At 48.1% G+C, this 19,989-nt stretch overlaps 6 protein-coding genes across 6 annotated transcripts; 1 reads left to right on the top strand and 5 right to left on the bottom strand.

Annotated features, from left to right (window-relative positions):
• Positions 1-599: 599 nt before the first annotated feature.
• On the bottom strand, positions 600-1,016 carry Asppvi_010571 (putative extracellular serine-rich protein; the record flags this gene model as incomplete). Its single annotated transcript, XM_043306413.1, has 1 exon — positions 600-1,016. One exon carries the CDS (start codon positions 1,014-1,016, stop codon positions 600-602), a length of 417 nt encoding a protein of 138 aa, XP_043162348.1.
• A 1,802-nt stretch (positions 1,017-2,818) lies between these two features.
• On the bottom strand, positions 2,819-3,638 carry Asppvi_010572 (uncharacterized protein; the record flags this gene model as incomplete). The annotated part of the gene is made up of 2 exons (XM_043306414.1): positions 2,819-3,341; positions 3,409-3,638. 2 exons carry the CDS (start codon positions 3,636-3,638, stop codon positions 2,819-2,821), a joined length of 753 nt encoding a protein of 250 aa, XP_043162349.1.
• A 1,004-nt stretch (positions 3,639-4,642) lies between these two features.
• On the bottom strand, positions 4,643-6,940 carry Asppvi_010573 (NAD-dependent malic enzyme; the record flags this gene model as incomplete). Its single annotated transcript, XM_043306415.1, has 8 exons — positions 4,643-4,974; positions 5,042-5,406; positions 5,465-5,731; positions 5,804-5,937; positions 5,989-6,117; positions 6,182-6,385; positions 6,501-6,722; positions 6,791-6,940. 8 exons carry the CDS (start codon positions 6,938-6,940, stop codon positions 4,643-4,645), a joined length of 1,803 nt encoding a protein of 600 aa, XP_043162350.1.
• Positions 6,941-8,298: 1,358 nt separating this feature from the next.
• On the bottom strand, positions 8,299-9,400 carry Asppvi_010574 (NADPH:quinone oxidoreductase family protein; the record flags this gene model as incomplete). Its single annotated transcript, XM_043306416.1, has 2 exons — positions 8,299-9,297; positions 9,368-9,400. 2 exons carry the CDS (start codon positions 9,398-9,400, stop codon positions 8,299-8,301), a joined length of 1,032 nt encoding a protein of 343 aa, XP_043162351.1.
• An 887-nt stretch (positions 9,401-10,287) lies between these two features.
• Asppvi_010575 (Clr5 domain-containing protein) lies at positions 10,288-11,505 on the bottom strand (the record flags this gene model as incomplete). The annotated part of the gene is made up of 2 exons (XM_043306417.1): positions 10,288-11,320; positions 11,378-11,505. 2 exons carry the CDS (start codon positions 11,503-11,505, stop codon positions 10,288-10,290), a joined length of 1,161 nt encoding a protein of 386 aa, XP_043162352.1.
• Positions 11,506-18,543: 7,038 nt separating this feature from the next.
• Positions 18,544-19,543, top strand: Asppvi_010576 (alpha/beta hydrolase family esterase; the record flags this gene model as incomplete). Its single annotated transcript, XM_043306418.1, has 2 exons — positions 18,544-18,858; positions 18,920-19,543. 2 exons carry the CDS (start codon positions 18,544-18,546, stop codon positions 19,541-19,543), a joined length of 939 nt encoding a protein of 312 aa, XP_043162353.1.
• Between the last annotated feature and the right edge of the window lie 446 nt (positions 19,544-19,989).

A 19,989-nucleotide genomic window follows, 5' to 3' on the forward strand; every position in this document is an offset into this window, starting at 1 on the left:
GTAAGCACGGGATTGATCCCCATACTTGGCTTGTTTTATAGCATAGCATTGAGTGTATGCTCATGTATCCTGACTCAAGGTTCTGCACGTTAGCCGGTTATGTCATATTAAGCACCGTATGGGGTACTTAAGTACTACAAAGACAATAGGAACAAGTGACGTGGTAGAACCATCAGTACTCTATCATAATGAAGAAATCTAGTGGAATAGTAGTGAAGAGCATTGAATTCAAGAGACAAGAGGCCAGAGCTTCTTGAGAGACAAATTAAGGGTATAGACAGACATAAGATTGAGGACGTGAAGGTGAAGTGATGAATGACAGATCAGCCCGCCCAGATCATAAAGTCTTAAACAATGCGTGCGTGGCGGAGTCGAGCTTAATAGAAACAGATTAGAAGACAGGTGAAAATGTATATATGACAAGGTGGGCGACGAGGATCGTCCGGCGAAGTAAGATAGGAAAATATATGTCCGACTTCCTCATTATCCGAACATTGATGCTCGATCATGGACGGCCTCCCCCAATCCCGAAGATGAAGGAGATCGCTTCAACTGTGGCTCTTCAAGCGCTGGAGGTCTGGTAGACTCCGATTTACCCCTTAAAACATGGCAAATCCAGCGAGAGCCATGGCAACAGCAGTCAGAGGGCCGGAGAAGTTGATCGAGGAAGCGGCGCCGCCCTGGGATGGTGCCGACGAGATCGCGGAGGCAGCAGCGTTTGTCTGGGAGGGGCCACTGACGGTGGCAGGAACTGTCACCTTGACGATCGAAGAGCTGGTTGAGTTCCAGCGGCCGGAGCTGGGGAGATAGATGCCACCGGTGGGTCGAATGGAGGGGCTGCTGCTGCTTGGAGTCACGCTGACGACGCTGCTGGTGGGGGATGGTGTAGGAGTGGAAGAAGCGCCAACGCTCACCACCTTGACGGTGATGGTGGTGGTTGGTTCAGCTTGCGCTGCAGCGGATGCGAAGGGCGCGACAGCCGCAGCGGTAAACAGCAGAGCTTTGGCGAAATGCATCTTGATCTTATGATTGATGTGTAAGACTGAAGTTTGAGATGCGCAGGCTGCAATTCAAAACCGATACTGGAAGAAGAAATAGCTTTTGGAGTAAGCCGGTCGATGTCGGGCGCTGGTATATCGATTTTGGATAAGCGAGAAAGCTTAGGAGATAATTTTGCAATATTTTCGTTTATAAGAAGTAAAGAATGAATGGAGCTGGAAACGAGTGACAGCTCTGGTGTGTATAGAATGTAAAGAACGAACGACAACGCCTTGAGGCAGTCAAAGTCTGTAGCAGTGAGTGGTAACTCAAGTGAAGAAGAGAAGACGACGATGATAATAAAGCGCAAAGAAAAGGGGGGTTGACCAGTACCTAGCACTAAATTGTTAGCTAGACTGTACGGAGTACGGAATAGACATTAGACTATCCTGGAGACCTTTAGTTCTTGAACCGACCAAACGATACCAGAATCGATATATGGCCCGAACAAGCAGCGAATCAGCCATGAATCCGGTTGCCGTAGGCGTATGCTTGGCTCGAAGTCGCTTGAGTCTAGCGCGATGTTGTCAAGCCGTCCATGGTTGAGGATGTTCGGGTTCGTCACGATAATTTTCGAACTGTCGATCCCTTCGAAGCTACTGCGTTGCGGTGCGGGTGACAAAGTATTCAGCGATTATTCCTTAATCGCTGATGATTTTCTGTGCCAGCAGTTTGTAGACATTGAGAGGAGATGCAAGGTACGCCTCTATCCGTGAAGTTCTGAGCCGAACTCTATCCTGCAGTTCGTAGCCATTTGCAGGGCTAGCCGTGGGATAGTCCAGGATTCCGTGGAAAACGTGTCGATCATGTTATCCCGAGGGGAGGCTAATGCGATAGCGCAATGTGGATCTTGTGCCGACCCAAAAGAGACGATGAAGCCTGAAGAGCGCGAATTGCAGCTGTCCGGGAGATCTCAAGAGGCCATTAACAACATTAGGGGGTCGAAATTGACATGATTTAGGTAACGAGCAATGACGAATCCTGCTTGGAAGAGTAGTCCAAGGCTTGTCGTCTTACCAGTTTTGTCGCGCAGCAGCGTGGAGAAGAAAGAGTATCGTAAGAGTTAGTCTCGGAGAAGCGAGCCAGTGCCGCAGTGCCCGCTCACAGCCTGAAGAGGTCAAGTGAAGTCAGACTACAGAAATAGATCGGTCCTTGGGGTTGAATACCTAGTCGGTTTCAATGGAAGTGGAGAATCTACAAGAGGAGAAGAAGTTCGGAGGAAACCAAGTGATAGATAAATTGCGAAGGGTCCATATTTGGCGAATGCGCAAAACGATTGATAGTTCTAAAAGATTGATCAGAGCATGAAAGACCTGAAAAGACCTCAATCATCTATGGAAACTACCTACCTTGGAGCTCCAAACTGCGAGCGTGAGTCCTGCGATTGATAATCATATAACGCGTATTAGAAGCGAGCAACTCATTGCGATCTATCGTACAATAAGATTCTCGTGAATAATCAATAGAATGTGGTATCGTAATCATGTCCAGCGAAGTGAGTAAACAAGCATCAAGAATTTTACTTTCCAACGCCGTATGAGGGTATCAAGGTTCTCGTGCCAATCAAAGCAAAAGACCACCAATCAAAGCGACTCGGCAATATTCCCACAGCAAAGTCCAGCAAAGGCTAAGACAGAGCGCTCATGAAACCGATCTAGCTGGAAGGAAATATAGCAGGAAGCAAAGGGGCAAATTCAGAAAGAGCAAAACGACACGAAATATTATGTGGAGCATAGTGAGCAAGTGGCCCATCGGCCAAAAGGTCATGAACGAACATCCATCATAGCGCCCAGACCATGCTAGCCACCAGAGCGACCATAACCCAGTACCCGCTGGCCTCAAGGAGAGCTGTCGCGGGAGCTGAGGAGGTGGACGAGCTCGTAGGCGTCGTTGCATTCGGCTCAGTTCCGTTGATGTAGATGGTCTCGGTTCCGTTGGCATTGACAACCTTGGCGATACTTGAATTCACAGGTTGAGTGCCATTGAACAGCGATTGATAGTAGGTGCTGTTATTGTTATCATCACAGCCGCAATCCGAGTATTCTTGACACAAGCAGACTACCGGCAATGACTCGTTTTGGCGGGAAGTCTCATTTGTATAGTTGTAATGATGACTGTAGGGATATGCATAGGCTCCGTAGAGCCAGATACCAGGAAAGATGGCCAGTGCAGCGACAGGCAAAAGGAAAGGAGAGATTCCCAGAGGTGATCGCGTGCCGGCCCTGTATGAAGATGCGGCACCGCCAGCGTAGTAGGATCCGCCAATGCGACTGCTACTAGAGCCTCCTGGACGTCCCCCGACACTTTCGTGCAGAACAAATGTTAGCCTCGATGTTTATGAACATAACAGGCAGCTTGGCAACCGCTCACCTCGATGAACTACTGCTTCCGCCGCTTCCACTGCGTCCCCCACTGGATCCTCCGCTTCCGCCAGCTCGTCCACCGCCGCCTCCTCCTCGACGTTTCTCGAGATCTGGGCCTCGATATGAATCGACTGGGGCTATATCACGAGCGACCAGATCCGACTGCGGAATACTGTAGGAGGTGACGCTGGGGGACGACAAGAGAAAAAGGAGAGCCGTTGTGTAGGCGATTTTCATCTTGTAATTTTGTTTTTCTTGGCAAAGAAGAGTTCTAGATGCTCGAATAGACTTGCCGTAGTCTCAATATGGAGGGAAAGGGTGCCGTAACACAGTATTGATGGAGGTAGAATTTGATAATGTTTAAGATAAATATGACGGGCAACCCACTGATGTAACCTGCGATAGCGGACGGGCTTAATTATTAAGGATTTCTTGGATTTCTTGGTATTCTTTCATCATCATCTTCCAACTTGCCCAGAAAACCGGCGATGCTCGCTTTGTCCTTTGATGATTCGATCACAGGAAAGCCTGAGCCCCAACGTCCATTAGTTCCCTACTCCGTTCTATTGACTAACATGGTTACAATCTGCGATGCCAAGGGCCTTCCAGCCGTACAGCTTCAATTTCCCGAGAGATCAAACCACCATCATGGCATCATTAATTCTTCATCCATAAACTTCCTCGACTAAGAACCGGAGATCGGATCAATCGAAATTTATCTAATTATCGATGAAATCACAGTTCGCCTCTCCCAACTCCACGTGCTGTACGACCGTTGGGTAGAGACTCAGAGGGGCATAGCCCTGTAGGATCCCGTGCCCACGAGGAGGCGCAGCAATCACCTGCATGAGCCATCAGCCTCCATAGTTTAAGCCATGTTGGTCACCCAAAACCGGCGATGGATAGGGTCAATGGCTATTGGAGCGGATAAATCGGCCAATTTGTGGAACCAGGAGCACGACCTGTCAGGCTTCCACAAGGCTTCTTCAGTCCAAACATATCCGGTGTTTGACAGCTTTGATAGTGTTTGACAATGGATCATTGGGAACATCAGTGGTTGCAGGTCTTTTATGCTTGTCCAATGTCATGACACTACGGAAACAGAGCAATCTAACTGGAGTTTGACTACCGTCGCTCGCGTCGCCCGAGCTGAGCTCTCGGCCTCTTTACCCAAGTGGTCTAGACATTCTGCAGTAAGATTCAAGGCCCGAATCTTCGATTTTGTGCTGCAACTTTCACCCCTACTTCGGCTTTGAGAGAGGACGGTAGACAGGGTCCCACATCTGTACCCGAATCCACTCCTCCAGGTCGTCGTCGTCGGTGGGAATGCCTTCTTCCTGGGCATGCCCTTCTTCCACTGCCGTCTTGATCACCGCCTTGGCAATATCGACACTGATTTCCCTGACCTCCTCCACATCGGGCAGGAGAGGCTTGTTGGGATCTTGAAGCGCAGGTGATCGAGCTGCTAGCGCTTTGACCGCAGCGACGAGCATCTTGTCTGACAGGACGCGTGCCCGAGACAAGACGGCTCCAAGCCCAATTCCGGGGAAACAGGTTGAGTTATTGCATTCCGCTGTAGGGGTTTCAATGAGTCATGTCATGTCCTGCAAATTTCTACCATATTGACAATCCGTACTTACCAATCTCATACTTTGCCCCGTTGCGATCAACTGGTGGGAACGGGCTCCCAGTCGCTATCAACGCTCGACCATCCGTCCACTCGTTAAGATCCTTGGGCTGTGCCTCATGCAGCCGAGTAGGATTACTCAATGGAAATACAATTGGCTTGTGGACATGCTTGGCCATTTCTCGGATTATCTCTTCCGTGAAGGCGTTTGGCTTTGTTGATGTCCCAATCAGCACATGGGGCTTGACTCTCTTCACTACAGATAGCAGATCTCTCTCCCCATCAGGCCATTCATCATCGCTGCGCGCAAAAGGCTTTTGCGCCGGCGTCAATTGGTCACTCAAGGACTTTACTAGCAATCCTGGCTTGTCCAAACACCTGGAAAAGGTTCAGCAAGTTGCAAATGGGCGCAGCATCAATTTCCCGGAAGGCTTACCAGATTTGCTTTGCCGCTTCGTCCTTTGATTTATGGGCCTCGGTTACGATTGTATCAGCAATTTGCTGTGCAATACCTGTCCCAGCGGAACCGGAGCCGAAGATAACGATGCGCACGTCCTGCAATTTGACATCACTGACGTGCAAAGCTGCCATTAATGCTGCCAAAGTCACACACCCGGTTCCCTGAATATCATCATTGAAGCAGGCCATGTGTGGCCGAAATTCATCGAGAAGCCTTTTGGCATTATGCAGGCCAAAGTCTTCACTGCGAAGGGATGTTAGTCGCTTAGCTTGCCGTTTCAAATTGCTCGTGGAGACGAGACTCAATTCTACTCACAAATGAATGTATGCTTTGGGAAAGAGCTTTCTAGCAGTGTTGACGAATTTATTCACAAATTGATCATAATCCTTTCCTCTAGCTCGCGGTTGTCGAAGGCCGAGGTAAAGCTCATCGTCAAGCAATTTCTGATTCTGCAAGCGGTGTTAGCAGGCGACGCTCATGTTGATGTTTCGGAGCCCTACATCTGTACCACAGTCCAGTACTACTGGAAGCTGCCGACTTGGATGAATTCCCGCGCAAATAGTTGTGATTACCAACTTGGCGACGGATATCAGGATAGCACCAACCCCTTGGTCGCCAATTCCGAGAATCTGTAGTTGACCCTGTCAGACTCGTGCATGAAGTAGCTGTGAGAATGAAAAAGATCATAGGTACCTCTTCGCCATCGCTGACGACGATGTAATCAACATCCTCACCGCGACCGAAATTGGACAAGCACTCTTCAATCGCGTCCTGGTCATTGATATTTAGGAAGCAGCCTTCTGGTCTCCTGAACAAACGTGAGTAGTTTTGAATGGCGCCACCTTCGGTTGGAGTGTAGATGACGCTGAACATCTCTTTCAGATGAGTTTGTAGCAACTGACAGAGAATTAGTCGCTGAGGAGATTTCGAGCCCAATCATCAACTGTAGACATAGGAAAGAATGTTTCTCGAATCTCTGCTCTCCCCTCTAATCATGAATAAGGGTACTTACTTTGAAATACAAGACTTCATTTTGCATTTTCATGCTGGCCATAAAAGTGTTCTTTGCTAGGTCATCCCCTCGGCTACTATACTGTTCATATGCACGGTGGACTTGTTCCTCAAGCGTCTGCGTATTCGGGGGCACTAAGCCGTGCAGCTTGAAAATCCTCCGCTCCTCTTCAGTGAAGGCAGAGCCCTTATTAAATGTGGGATTATGTATGACACTCATGCCCTGGACGGGCTACATCAGTATGCCATCCATGGATCACGCAGGATAATGGAGATTTGGCTCTTCCTCACCTCATATGGACATTCCAGAGGTCCCGAAGCTGCACGAGGCAGATGACTGAACTTGGAAGGCTTTGTGGACGTCGACATTTTGCGAGCAATTGTTCGTATACGCGCACTTTGCTTAGACAGAATAGGAGCGTTCAGACGGAGGCTGATCATTACAAGGAAGGATCGACGTGAGTAATTAGGTGCCGTATTAATCTTACAGCGGAAATACTAGCAGACACTTGTCGTCGCTAAATCAAGCACTGTTTATAATGTTTGCGATAGCTCTGTGGGGGCTCAAACTGGGATAATAGTGGCATGACGTATGGGTGGATGCATTTGGGTCTCGACAAGAATCACCCTATCCTACCTATTGTTCAAAACATAAGGTATACCTTCAGTATCTAAATGGCCCACTATATATCCCGACTCGGACTTCCCCAATTGCAAACTATTTGACAAGATCTATTGTAAGCATTGACCCATAAGACGTGTTGTTACCATGCAGTGACGTAAAGGATCAGTATCAAGTCAGGTGTGCCTTGAAAGCCCCTTTCCAACAGTTGACTGAAAATTCCCTTCCCGTTCCAGTATTTATGAGGACGATTCAGATACAATGAGACGAACTTCACCAACATCCTCTCTATTTGGCTACTACAGCTCCTTGTTATTAGTTGTTACTCCTAGTACATCATGCTGATGCTTCCATCTCTGATCATTATGGGCACGTGTTGATAAGATAGCGGATCAAAGCATCTGACTAAGCTGACGCTAAGCGAGAGTGTCTTGCAAGATTTTCCCTCTCTCGCAGAGCAAACTGCGGACTGGGTCAATTTCGAACTTTGTTAGAATGAGAAGCTGTTCAGCTCATGCTGCTGGAGATTATCTTGCTCAATTTGGTAGATTCAATCACTGAGAATGAATTCACCAGTTTGATTCCATGAGCTTCCTGGATACAATTCAAATGATTCCAAATACCCTCTCGTTGCGAACCTGGCGGAGGAAGGATAACTAACCTGCATTTTACCACGGCAGCAGCAGTCACAGAACATCAGTGATCTATAGTATTTGATTTTTTGGCGAATCGTGCGACCCCCTAAGTCTACACTGTCTCATACCGGCGCAACTCCACAATCCAGCTGTCCGAGTCTCCCTTCTCTATCCATCCGCGAGGACCAGGATAGGGCGTTTGACGTGCTCTCACGGACCCTTCTTGTCGAAGGACAGTCACCACACGTCACGTCTTGTGACTGTGACCGACTGGAGCTGGTTTGTAAGAGCTCGTTTCGAGTTCTCATGATCTGAAAGTTGCCAGAGGAAGTAACAGGGCCTTCATAGTTCATGTTTGCTCGCGTTTTCTACATTCTACGAGAGCATGACTCCTTGCGCACCTACATCCACAATTTACCGAGAATAGACGTATTAGTCTTGATAGAGCGATATACATAAGGGCAGACATGTCGTATATGTTCAGTTTTATTTCGGCTTGTTGCAAGTAAAGAAAAGAATATAAAGTTAAACAGCGGTACAGGTCACAGCTTGCTCTTCGCTTCATCATCAATGACCTTCACCACCACTTTACCCCAGGTTTCTCTGCTTCCGAGAGCCTGCAAGGCTCTGGGTACACTCTCCAATCCCACAAAACTTTCGTCTGTGAAGGCTGTCCCTCTGAACTTGCCCTGGGCCACTAGATCAAAGATTCCCTTCCAGACGATGCCTACCGTCTCCTTTTCAAATTTGGCGTACTGGCCCCAGTGCAAGCCGACGAGACTGACGTTCTTCAGCAGAACCCGGTTCAGCGCGACCTTCTCGATCTTTCCGGCCGCAAACCCAATCACCAGCAACCGCGCATTCCACGCCACGCACTTGAGACTGGCATCGATCATGCCAACCGGATCATACACGATGTCCACGCCCGCCTTCCCATTCCCTGTGCGGTGCTGCGCGCACAACTTCTTCACCTCCTCAGGCCACTTCTGGTTGCGGTAATCGATGACATAGTCCGCCCCAAACTCCCGCGCGACCTGTCTCTTGCGCTCCGTCCCCGCAGTCGCAATCACCGTCGCCCCCTTAGCCTTGGCAATCTGCACCGCGGCCAGCCCGACTCCACCGGCCGCCGCATGCACAAGGACCCAATCACCCGGCTGCACATTGGCCCGATGTACCAGACCGCCGTATGAGGTCGGTGCTGTCACAAACAAGCCGGCGGCGTCCTCAAAGCTCCAGCCAGTAGGGACGGGGAGCAGAGACGCCTCGGGCGCGAGCACATGCGTGGCATAGGCGCCCTGCGTCGCGCCAAACACCCGATCCCCGACCTTGAATTGGGTCTTCTTCTGGGCGGTTGGCACAGCGAGGATCCTGCCGGCGAACTCAGCGCCTCCGATCCAGGGGAGCGGCGGCTGGTGCTGGTATTTGCCTTGGATCTGTAGCAGGTCGAAGAAGTTGGTTCCTGCCGAGTGGACCTCGATCAAGTACTTGTCTTGTGAGGGGGATGGGGTCGGCAGTTCGGTGACCCGGAGGTCGAGAGGACCCTAGTTGAGACTGCCGTTAGAGAGGAATTCTTCAATAATTAATTTTGATCAGAGACGGATCTCAACGTACTTTGACATACTCTTTGACCTGAATGGCCCTCATGTTGATTAACGGAGAAAGTCAACCAATCGCAAACACTTCCACGTAAAAACGTCCACAATTCAGGGAGGGGCAGTTGGATGATATAGTATTCTATATATTGCTCAATAAACTCAGTGGGAAAGAATCTAACAGAAGGCAGACGGACAGAAAGTGCACGCTGCAAGCTGCAAGCTGCAAGCCAGAAGCTGTGGACGGCGTGGACTTCCCCGCGATTTTCGAAAGAGCCGAGGTCGGTTTCGGATAACCGACCGAGTACCTCTCTTAGATCTGCATGTTTGCTGCTGGCCTACCTGGTAGGTTGCCCGTAAAAGGGCATCGATCTCTTCCGACAATGAATTCCGACAATGAATCTAAAAAACTCTATGGGAAAAAGAAATAATTTTAAATAATGTCGCTGCTTATCATTGCAGTCTCAATTTCTCGGTGAGTTGGCCAAAATATGGAAGAGCATCCAAAAGGGGTGGTACAAGAGACGGCTTTGGCCCATTATTGTTTTTGGAATAATCAAAAATTGCCACCCCGTACATAATTTGTTTAGTACATTCACTTTCGTGCAATACATAATACGCCCGTAAACACATCAGATATAAAGCCATAACACCAACTTTGCTCCAAATTTGACAATCACTCGAAGAAAATACAGCACCCTGAAGTTGGTATATAGACAGATTGCTGCGACTTGTTAAGACGGACCCATTAGGCTGACAAAGAGAACAAGATAAGAATGGAAAGAAGAAAAACAATAGGAGAAGAAGTATTCAATTAGCATGACCAGCATGCGCAGAGACAGAGCGAGGGGTTATTGGAAAAGAAAAAAGGAAGGGAAGAAGGATTACAAAGATCAAGGTCTCAAATGAAGACGAGATCAACTGGCCTCGGCCTTGATCCTAGAATTCAATGCTCTGCGGCCTGTGTAGAAGAGGATCTGGGCCAGGGTAGGAATAGATTGGTCCGCACATCATAGGATTTTGCTCATGAGGAAAAATCCGGGACGGCGGAGTCATGAGCCCGCTGGAATGATGGCTTGACATCTTTGAGGGTAGCGACGTCTTCCTGTCATCATAATTTGGAAGCTCAGGTCGTTCGCCTCCTGAATTGAGCGCCGTTGTGTCAGGCGTATATTGAAGAGACATAACCCGTTTCCATGACTTGACTCCGTCAAAGTTTTCGGGCATCCCATGCTGAGAAGGGCCAGGATAATTGGGCGAATATATGGAGAAGTCGGCCTGAGAGTGCGATGTTTGCATTGCAGGGTCCACGGGACTCGTCAATGGAGGGCTTGGAGGAGCAGGAGGATAAAAGTGAACTGGTGGAGGTTGAGAAAGGGCTCCCGGAGGCAGCGGGTACCAATGAGGGACGGTCCACTGAATAGGTGCTGTTGCCGCCGTTGTAGACACTTGCTCCGGCATGCATGCTTCAGTAGTGACGGCAAATGGGGAACCGCTAAAAGCATGTGTCATTGTGGATGTCGCGTTGACAAATACTGTGTCCATCACCGGCGAGATGTGGCGCTGATGGAAAGCATTGGAGCCTGACATAGCTACGGGAGAGCCATTGTGAGAGGTATGATGATCCGACGGGCTTGGTGATGGCTGTTGGCCAGCCAGCAGAGGCCAGTTAGTGGAGATAGTCTGATCATCGACAAAAATTGGAGCTGAAGCTCCCTGTGATGTCGCATATACCCCGTGGCTCGTATACCACTCAGGCTCTGTAGCTGGAAAGGCTCTCACAGCTGGCTGCTGGTTAGCGTGTAATGGAGTCCTGGGAGAAACAGATGATGTCTGTGTCTTTGGAGATGCTCCATCGATTGCACTGTCGCCGTCGGTGAGTTTGGGCTGGCCATCGGGAGACTTCTTCCGTGTTTGCCGAGATGGCTTTGTGACTCGCCACTTCTTCAGTCTGCTCCGAAGCTGGGTTTCACTATACGGCATCGATTAGCCCAGGGAATAGTGCTTGTGCTTCCCGCACTTATCTCACCTTGGGTTGAAGTTGTCTGAGCGAATTTTCTTGATGACTTGTTTGAGAGGCCATTCTTCCTCTTTGTACAGCTTGGCAATCAAGGCTTTCTTCTTCTCCCATACGTCTGATGGTATTGAAGTCTTCATCTCTCTGAAGGGAAAAGAAAGAAGTAGACAAGAGTTTGAGGATGTCAAGTAACAGTGATGTGTCGTGTAAGGTAGGGCAGTAGAAGCAGGTTAACAAGTACACACAGGTCACTCAGGATGGATGTATGCAAAGCACCACAAGTGTAGTTGGAAGTACCGATCGTCGAACAAAAAGGGAACGTGAAGAAAATATGTAAAGAAAAAGACCTTGCCCTGTGCGAGACCGGAGAACCTATATGTAATGCAACTACCTACAGAATCAGATAGGTACTAGATACGTATACTTTACTATGCCGGCCGGAGTCGAGAAACGATCGACGGCGCTGCGGAGTGACAAGGGCACTCGTGCCGGCCCAATGCCACTTGGCGATCATATGGACAGCCTATGATACTTAGTCGTAGTCAATGTCCACTCCCCGATGACTCCAAAGCCCACACTTCAAGCATAAAATCATGATTGGCAGGTTGTATCGCGCAGTGGATTCCGATTTAGCGTTAGTAACCAGGAATTGCTGCAGTCCATTGTCTCGGGTCCCGTCAGCCAGGCACTCGCGGCGTGTCTCCCGTGACTGAGGTACTTTTCGGAGGCTTGGAGTGGAGTTGGAGGTAGTTAACGAGTACCTTAGATAGGTAGATCGGTTCGGTGATAAAGTGATAACGCAATTAATCGAATTAATTGATCCATCTATCTACCTAGGAGATACTGCGTCTATTACCATGGTGCTAGTTGCATGTCTCCAAAAGGTCAGGGAAGCTTGAGTGTCGATCCTTGGGTCGAGCAGAAAGTGCCGTTTTGATTGGGTTGGATGGAGTATTATTTTACTGGGTGAACTTCTCCAATTCCATTCCTGTTATCCATCGTCGTTCCCTGTAAAGTCAATGACTTGTAACTGTATGTATGTAAAATCTACAGAAGATGCCTTACTTCCATCAAAGCGCCTCCTCGTTTCGCAAGTGAGCACCCACATATTAGACTCGATTCGGCCGGAACTATCTACCATCTAAGTAATATACCCCCACTCTCTAAGTCAACCAGACATTGTTACTTGTTAGGTTTCTCTCTCTTCATTCCTTTTTTGGCTAGGTCTTCATTTTTGTTATTTTCTTTTTTTTTCATTTTTTTTTTTTTTTGACCCTAGGACCACAAGAATCATGGACTCGAAAGGATGAATCTAGTGTCGCCTGTCCACTATTAATTGACGCAGCGTATCCATGACAAAGACTTGGTACCGAATGTACGTACGATAAACGATTGATTATTGGAGTGTAATTGCAGATGTCCATATCCACAGTAGTACCTATCTATTTTCTCTTCTCATTGCTTTTGCTCTTTTATCCGTTCCTGGTCTAGCATACCGATCTCATTGGGCTGTTTGGTCCTAGTCCCGTCAATAGTCCCAATCCATCGTTCACGTCAAGGTCCGGAGTCTGGCTTCGCCTCGAGATTCTCATTTCTTTTTTCTCATTTTCGCCTCTCGTCATGATTGCAGTGAGTTCGTACAAAGCGACACCACCGTCTGCCTTCAAAAGTCCGATAACCGGAAGGTGCCGCGTCCTGATAACGATTCATGGCCAGGTAACGAGGCGATATCTAACCTCGGACAATGATGATGCTCATGGTAACTATTCCTGCCAGTGAACGACGACTGCTTTGCTCTGTAGTCGGTACCGCTGATGGGGATGTCAACTTCATTCCTGTCGGCACGTGTTTTCCATTAAAGAATGACGCTGGATACCTCTCTGCAATCAGAATTAAACCTTCTCCGGTGCTTGGCGCAGTTGTCGTAATGCCTAAACGGGAAAGCGAAAATGGAATATCAAGTAATAAAATGAGTCAAATAGAGGCAATTATGCATCTGAGACTATCTTGAGACTAAGGTATGGAGTACATACACTAGGCCAGATCCCTACTAAAGTAGCTAGATATCTGCTGTCCACCCACGATTCAGCTACCCACAACTCTGTAGCTATTCTTGAGGAGATCCAGATCTTGACTTACAGCTTGAATCGTCTTTTTAGATTTAAGCAAGGAAAGGGTACAGACCATCTTGCATGGCTTTGCTATTTCTTGCGCGATAAGAAGAGTTGCTTGGACCACAGTGGTATGTTCTCCAAAGCGTTCTGCCTTCTTAACAGAAGGTTGACGAGTGTTTACAGGCATCGCTTCATTGGTTCTTCTCCATGACCAAGGCCTGTGAGTAAAATGTAGATACTTAGAAAGCTTGAGAGACGTCTAATCACCTCTCAGTGTCTGCTTTTGTAGTGTACATAAGTACTCCTTTCTTCTTTCATACTAGTAGTATCTGCATATGAATCCGTTCCTGGCAGATTTTCTTTGTCTCTGCATCATCGACTTTTGCCGAGCTCACCGCTATAGGATGAGGCAATTTATGCCAAGTTTTCTCGAGTACAAAGAGTGAGAGGAATGACAAACCATGACAAACCACGATCTGCGATTTACTCTATGTTCATCAGGCAGGGATGTTACGGGTCTCGACTGCATAGAGGGTTGCTTTGGGTAGTCAAGACAGTGTCTGCTCTTATTATGACCTCGCTTTTATCTTCCCTCCTTCGTGTCCTTTGCCCATCATGCGGGTGGGATTGGCCTTCAGCATGTCCATCTGATGACGGGAAGGGGTCTCATCAAACACTTGTGACCGTTGAAATCTTGTCATTCTATTAGGCAGCGATCTTTTTCTGGTTGTTTGCGCGGATGTGATATAACTCTTAGTGACAATGTCTCAACGAATGTGGTGAAGTGTCTTGGGGAATGCCTCCTACTCCGTGCTTTTATGACTCGTCGAATATGGTAATGGTGTCTCGGGCCAAGCGGGATCTGCAGTTGCAAATCACGCTTACCACACGCCAGAGTGAAATAGCGTGCGGACTAAACTACCTAGTCTCTGCAAAATGCAAATAGATACTATCAGCTGAGATTGATAAATCCTTTTTCATTAGTATAAGCGGTTGGTATCTACCTAGAAGTAATACAAGTCAATCGAGACAAAGATACCGTTCATCTCGACTCCGTGAACCATATCAGTATCTGGCTGACTGTACGAAATCAGAGAAATGCCCAGAATGGAAAGCTCCCGACAATGTTCACTATGCTCTAAGGCTCGGATGGAAAAGACCCCTGGGATCTAGAAATCGATATTGACTCCTGTCCATAAGAGGCAAGTAGAAGATCCGAAATAGGCGCTATTCGCTCTACATCCCTGCTCACTAGTCACAGGTTTCATCTACTGGACTACGAGGCAAGTAGCTAGACTAAGTGGGTTGCTACTTTCTCGCAAGGTACTTTCTTGCAACCCACTTGTCAGTTTGGAATTAATTACACGGATAGCCTCCGGCGGGTATATTCACTCTTGCTTCTTATTTGAATAGCACTTGATATGACTTTGATCCTCTCAAAGCTGCCCGAGACCTATTGCTAACTGGTAAGTACTTAGTGTGTCTTATCTCCTTGAGTCCTCGTAGCGCATTTCAAATAGGTTGGCAGGCTTTGAGCCTCGCTCTCTTGTTTCAATGACAAGGCAACAGCATTGCCCTTCATCCCTCTTTGCAACGGAGTAATCTCGGAAGACTGGAGAGGTCGATCTAATCGCAACACAACGCCTCTATGTGCCGTTTAGTGCCTTTATGGACCAAGCTCTCGTACCATGAAGTGTGATGAATCGACTCACTATCATAGTAGCTGGAATCGACTATCAGATACTGTTGTCGTGTGTGAACATGGACCGGATACATTGATCCGGTTCGTTCAATATAGCTTGACATGTTTTCCTTCGCCTGTCTTTACTACGGCATCGTGCCATCCACACAGATGGTAGTCCGATACTGATTGATGACTGAAGCTAAGCGTACGAAAATCAATCCTTGTGAGACATACGCAACGCCATCGCCGTCACCAGCAGCAGCAAAATACATCTTCGCCCCTGGTCACCTGTACGTCAGTCTTAGGAATGATATTAATAACCGCTGTGTCTCCTCAGAACTTCCCTTAACCATGACGGGGACACGGACATGTCCAACATGTCCGAAAGGGGATGGAGAATACACTTAGTGACGGAGACTTTGCAGCAATAATGCGCCTGTGGGGATTTTGCAGGAAGCAACGACTGTTTCAAAACCAGAGATGAACTCGGCAGCCTCGTAATCACCTGTCGGCATTTGCTCGGCTCGGTAGTTCAAGTGACCTAGTGAAATCCTACAATTTGACAAGCCCATTATAACGGATGATCCGCATCTTACCCAAGCCATGGCTGGCTGCAGGCTGGCTGGAATTACAAGCTCCTCGCTGAATTTTCAAGACTGTGGACAAAAGTGGTATATGCAGAGTACTCGGAAGATGACCCTGGGTCGAATAACGGTGAACACCACAATGAAGGTCAGCAGGAGTTGCGACAATTGGGCCTGCAGCCAGATGCACATGTCGCAATGCTGACCCTGTATGGTAAGGACAAGTGAGGCTACTCCGTACCTAAGGCAGCGATCTGGCCAGGCCACTGACTAAGGCAGCATCCACAGTAGATATCGAATAATGAATATGATTGGCTGATTTTGCTGGCACCATTGCTGTTCTAGACAAACGGATGTAGATATGACGAGACTATCTAGACTGCGAGTGAGCGGCCTCTACCTTGTTTCTGACTCTGAACTGATGTCTAGAATACTCCCGAGGCTGATCACAAGCAGATCAGTAGGGCTTATCAACTCGGATTTGTAGCAATTTTGGCCCTACTGTCTGTCGGCTGTCAGAGCCGAAGATCTTAAAACCCCTCAAACTCCTCTGTTCGATCATTGATCACCATGGTTTCCAAGGTTCCCACTTCTCTTCCTCGGTCGCTATACTGCATTTGCTGTCGTATCCGATCCCTGCTGAGACCGTTGAACCTTCGTCTAGTCCTTGGCAGGACTGGATTAGATAGAATCCATCAGCATCACAGATCGGCATCGCGTCTATTGCCCAGTCCCAGTGGCCAGTACATTTCAGCTTGCCGCTTATCGATAATCCGAGTCATCCCGAGTAGATTCACTCCCCTTGTCTCTACTGCTAGTCTCCCCTCTCGTCCACACCTCGACAAGACGAAGATAATGATCGAAACTGCGGACGCCACGCTGAATTTAAGGTTTAAGACAGACATATATAGTTCCTCATTGCTTGTGGGTCGCATTTACCGCTCATTAAACAGACCGTGTGCTACGGAGTAGTTTACGGGGGATTTCCAGCCAGTTTCCGACGCTTTCGGTTCCCCTTGACCAAGTATTCCAAACTTCGATGCGTTCAAATTCACATCCGTTCGACCTTGGGACATTGGAATGTTTCACATGACATAGAAAGGAGCCATATAGCAGCTCCAACCGAGCTTCCACAATTGCTCTGACCCACAAACGTTCCACAAGTATGATGAAACATGGGTTGTCTGGCTCAGTCGGGGTTTTTCCTGAATAAGTGAGAGGGATTTACGCCCGGGGTTATCCCTCGAGGTCGACCATAGCGAGAGAGAGAGTTAGTATTCCAGTGCCCCCGAGTGTTCCGACTTTGGTTCCCACACCTTATTGCCGCGCTTATTGCTGCGAAGGTGCGATCCTGCGGATCAGTGGGGCCTCGCCTCGCCTCGTGGTCAACAGAAGTTGGAGACCACGGACATTGCTACCTGAATGGTCACCAATGACTCCAAATCAGACTCAAGACTTACTCAGTACTGAAACAATTAAACTTCAACAGGCATTCATGGTTCAACAACGCTTCGGTAGTTTGATTCTCGCTTACCATCCTCCATCTCCCAAAGCTGCAATATCACGCAATCTGAAGAACTGTATTACAGGACCGCTGTAAGGTATTTTTTCTTCATGTTTCGTGACCATACAGGACGGAGTCAACCTGTTCCATTCCAAACTTCTTCAGTTATCAAGATAGAACGATTACTTCACTATCTTCTACACGTGCTGTCCTAAAATCAATCAGCTCCACATCTTGCAACGAGGCTCCCGGTTTGAGTTGTCATTCTTCTCCTCCCATGAACCCTATTTGGGAATGATCATCACCTCGGTCTCACATGCTTTGTGGCCATGCCAGTTAATCATTTTGGGGACCGCTAGAGCCGGTAGGGCTGCTCGTGGCGCTATTTGGCTCTTCAACTAAGGAGTATGTAATAGTGGATCGAGTGATCAATACAGTTGCGTGAAGCGCAGGCAGTGGATCAGAGAGTTAAGTTGAAACTGCCTTCTGTGAAGTTTGCTTGCTGACAGGGACTTTGTTTTCGTTGGTCTCCCTTGTGAAACATAGCATCATAAGCTATCGTCCAAGAGCCAGAGCAGTGCTTGCCTCAGGTTTGCGCCAACTGCTCTTGACAAAGACATTGTAAGGTTTTACCAGTCAGAGAAATTGTCTGCTACCTAGCAGTAATTGTCATTTTTAGCAATGGTACTCATTGTATCTGATACTTAGACCAATGACCTTCCAGCTACTTTATAGTGAACTTGAGTGCTTAGCTAAATGTTATGCTTGTGCATGCTTTGGCGTACTTGAGGTCTATTCTATTTACGAGATGGCAGATCATTGCTGTTTTTACACTTCTGTCCATACCCTCATTATTTATATCGCTGCATCTATATACAACCAAGAGTATTTCCCGTCAGTCCCATTGAGATTGCGTCGCTCAATTTGCGCCTTGTTAATAAAGCGCGCAGAAGGTAAGGCTGTAAGCATCATGTACCTCTCCCGCTGCAACCCAAGGCTCCAGGATCATACTAACGCCGATCTCTAGCTGAAGGGACCAATTCCCGCAGTGGAATTGCATTCTACATGCTACATTGAGATCCCATCGTTACGCTCCCATTGGCCCGAATGTCAGTGAGAAGGTCGACAGCCAGGCGCAAATATGTCTTCCCCGCGTCCAGATACCCTGTACATACCAATGGCGATATTCGGCAAATAGCCTACAACTAATTGTTGTGGCAAGGTACATAACATAACAGCCTTCGCGCTCTTCTTTTTTGAAAGTGTCAACAATCCAACTACAATCTTTGGCAATGAAGGGATATTTCTGTCTCTTCCTATTGATCGACAGTCTGGCTACGGCCACTGCCTCAGCAGGCTGTGGAAAGCCATTGCCCATGCATCAGGGTGCCGGAGGAAGCTATCCGACGAACTTCACCACATCAGATGGCGCTCTTCGGTCCTATATCATCCACATTCCGTCCAACTATGACGAGAATAGAGCAATTCCACTTATCTTCTCTTTCCACGGGAGGGGGAAAACTGCCGAAAGTCAGGAGCAGCTTTCGCAATTCAGCAACGAAGCGTGGAACCCCGATGCTATTGCGGTTTATCCCCAGGGCCTTGATGTACGTGTCTCGAACTCGCCCTACTTATCGAAGAAGCGGTCATTGACCAATAAACACACAGAATCAATGGCAAGGAGACCCAGCTTCTTCTGGAGTCAATGACGTGGCATTCACCATGGAAATGCTCGACCACTTCGAGCAAAGATACTGCATTGATTCTTCGCGTGTCTATGCCGCCGGCAAATCAAATGGCGGGGGCTTCACAAATCTCCTAGCCTGCGATGCTACAGCCTCCAAACATATAGCAGCATTTGCCCCCGTTTCAGGAGCTTTCTATCAGAATGTATCCGAGGACGCCTGCAATGCTGAAACGGTGCCTATCAACTGTAATCCCGGACGGTGTCCAATCCCGATCATCGAGTTCCACGGCACAGCCGACACAGTCATCCCGTACAACGGAGGTGGTAGACGTGGAGAGTGTTTACCCTCTGTGCCACATTTTGTGCGGGAGTGGGCAAAGAGGGACAGCCTCGGGCTACAGAATCAAACTACAAGCCTTTACGACGGTAATGTCCAGGAATATCAGTACGGCTGGGGAGAGGCCTTGGGAACTGTAACTCATTACAGGATTGAGGGACTGGGTCATGATTGGCCTAGCGTAAATCCGAACAGTGACAATCCCGATGGGACTTATCTGGATGCGACTCCCATTATCATGGACTTTTTCGGTCGCTGGACTTTGTGATAGTCTTGGGATCACGGTATATCTGATGCACCGCAGTCCTGCGTCATAGATCCGAGCTACCAATTCAGTCAGATCATGCATGTATTGCCTCAGAAAGAGATGGCTCGGAGTTCATAGGCCGTGGAGAGTTTTCATTCGTCTCATAATAATAAGCACATCGACGATCCAACTGATCTAGAGAGCTAACTAAAAAGACTGTTCCCACCATCACCTATGCTTTCCCTGCCTAATGCACACAGGACGCCTTTTAAACCGTGCATCTGTTCTCTAGTCCCCGTCATTCGACGACTTTTGTTTCAAGCATACGCGGCCAGATATCCAAATCTGGGACGCGAGGAATCAATACACATTATAACACAAATACCACATCATACATTGGGGAGCATGTAATGACAAAATAGGAAAAAAAGAAAAAAAAAACAATAGTAATACAAGCAGGACTGACC

Source organism: Aspergillus pseudoviridinutans (genome assembly GCF_018340605.1).
Source record: "Aspergillus pseudoviridinutans IFM 55266 DNA, scaffold_8, whole genome shotgun sequence".
Taxonomy (NCBI): domain Eukaryota; kingdom Fungi; phylum Ascomycota; class Eurotiomycetes; order Eurotiales; family Aspergillaceae; genus Aspergillus; species Aspergillus pseudoviridinutans.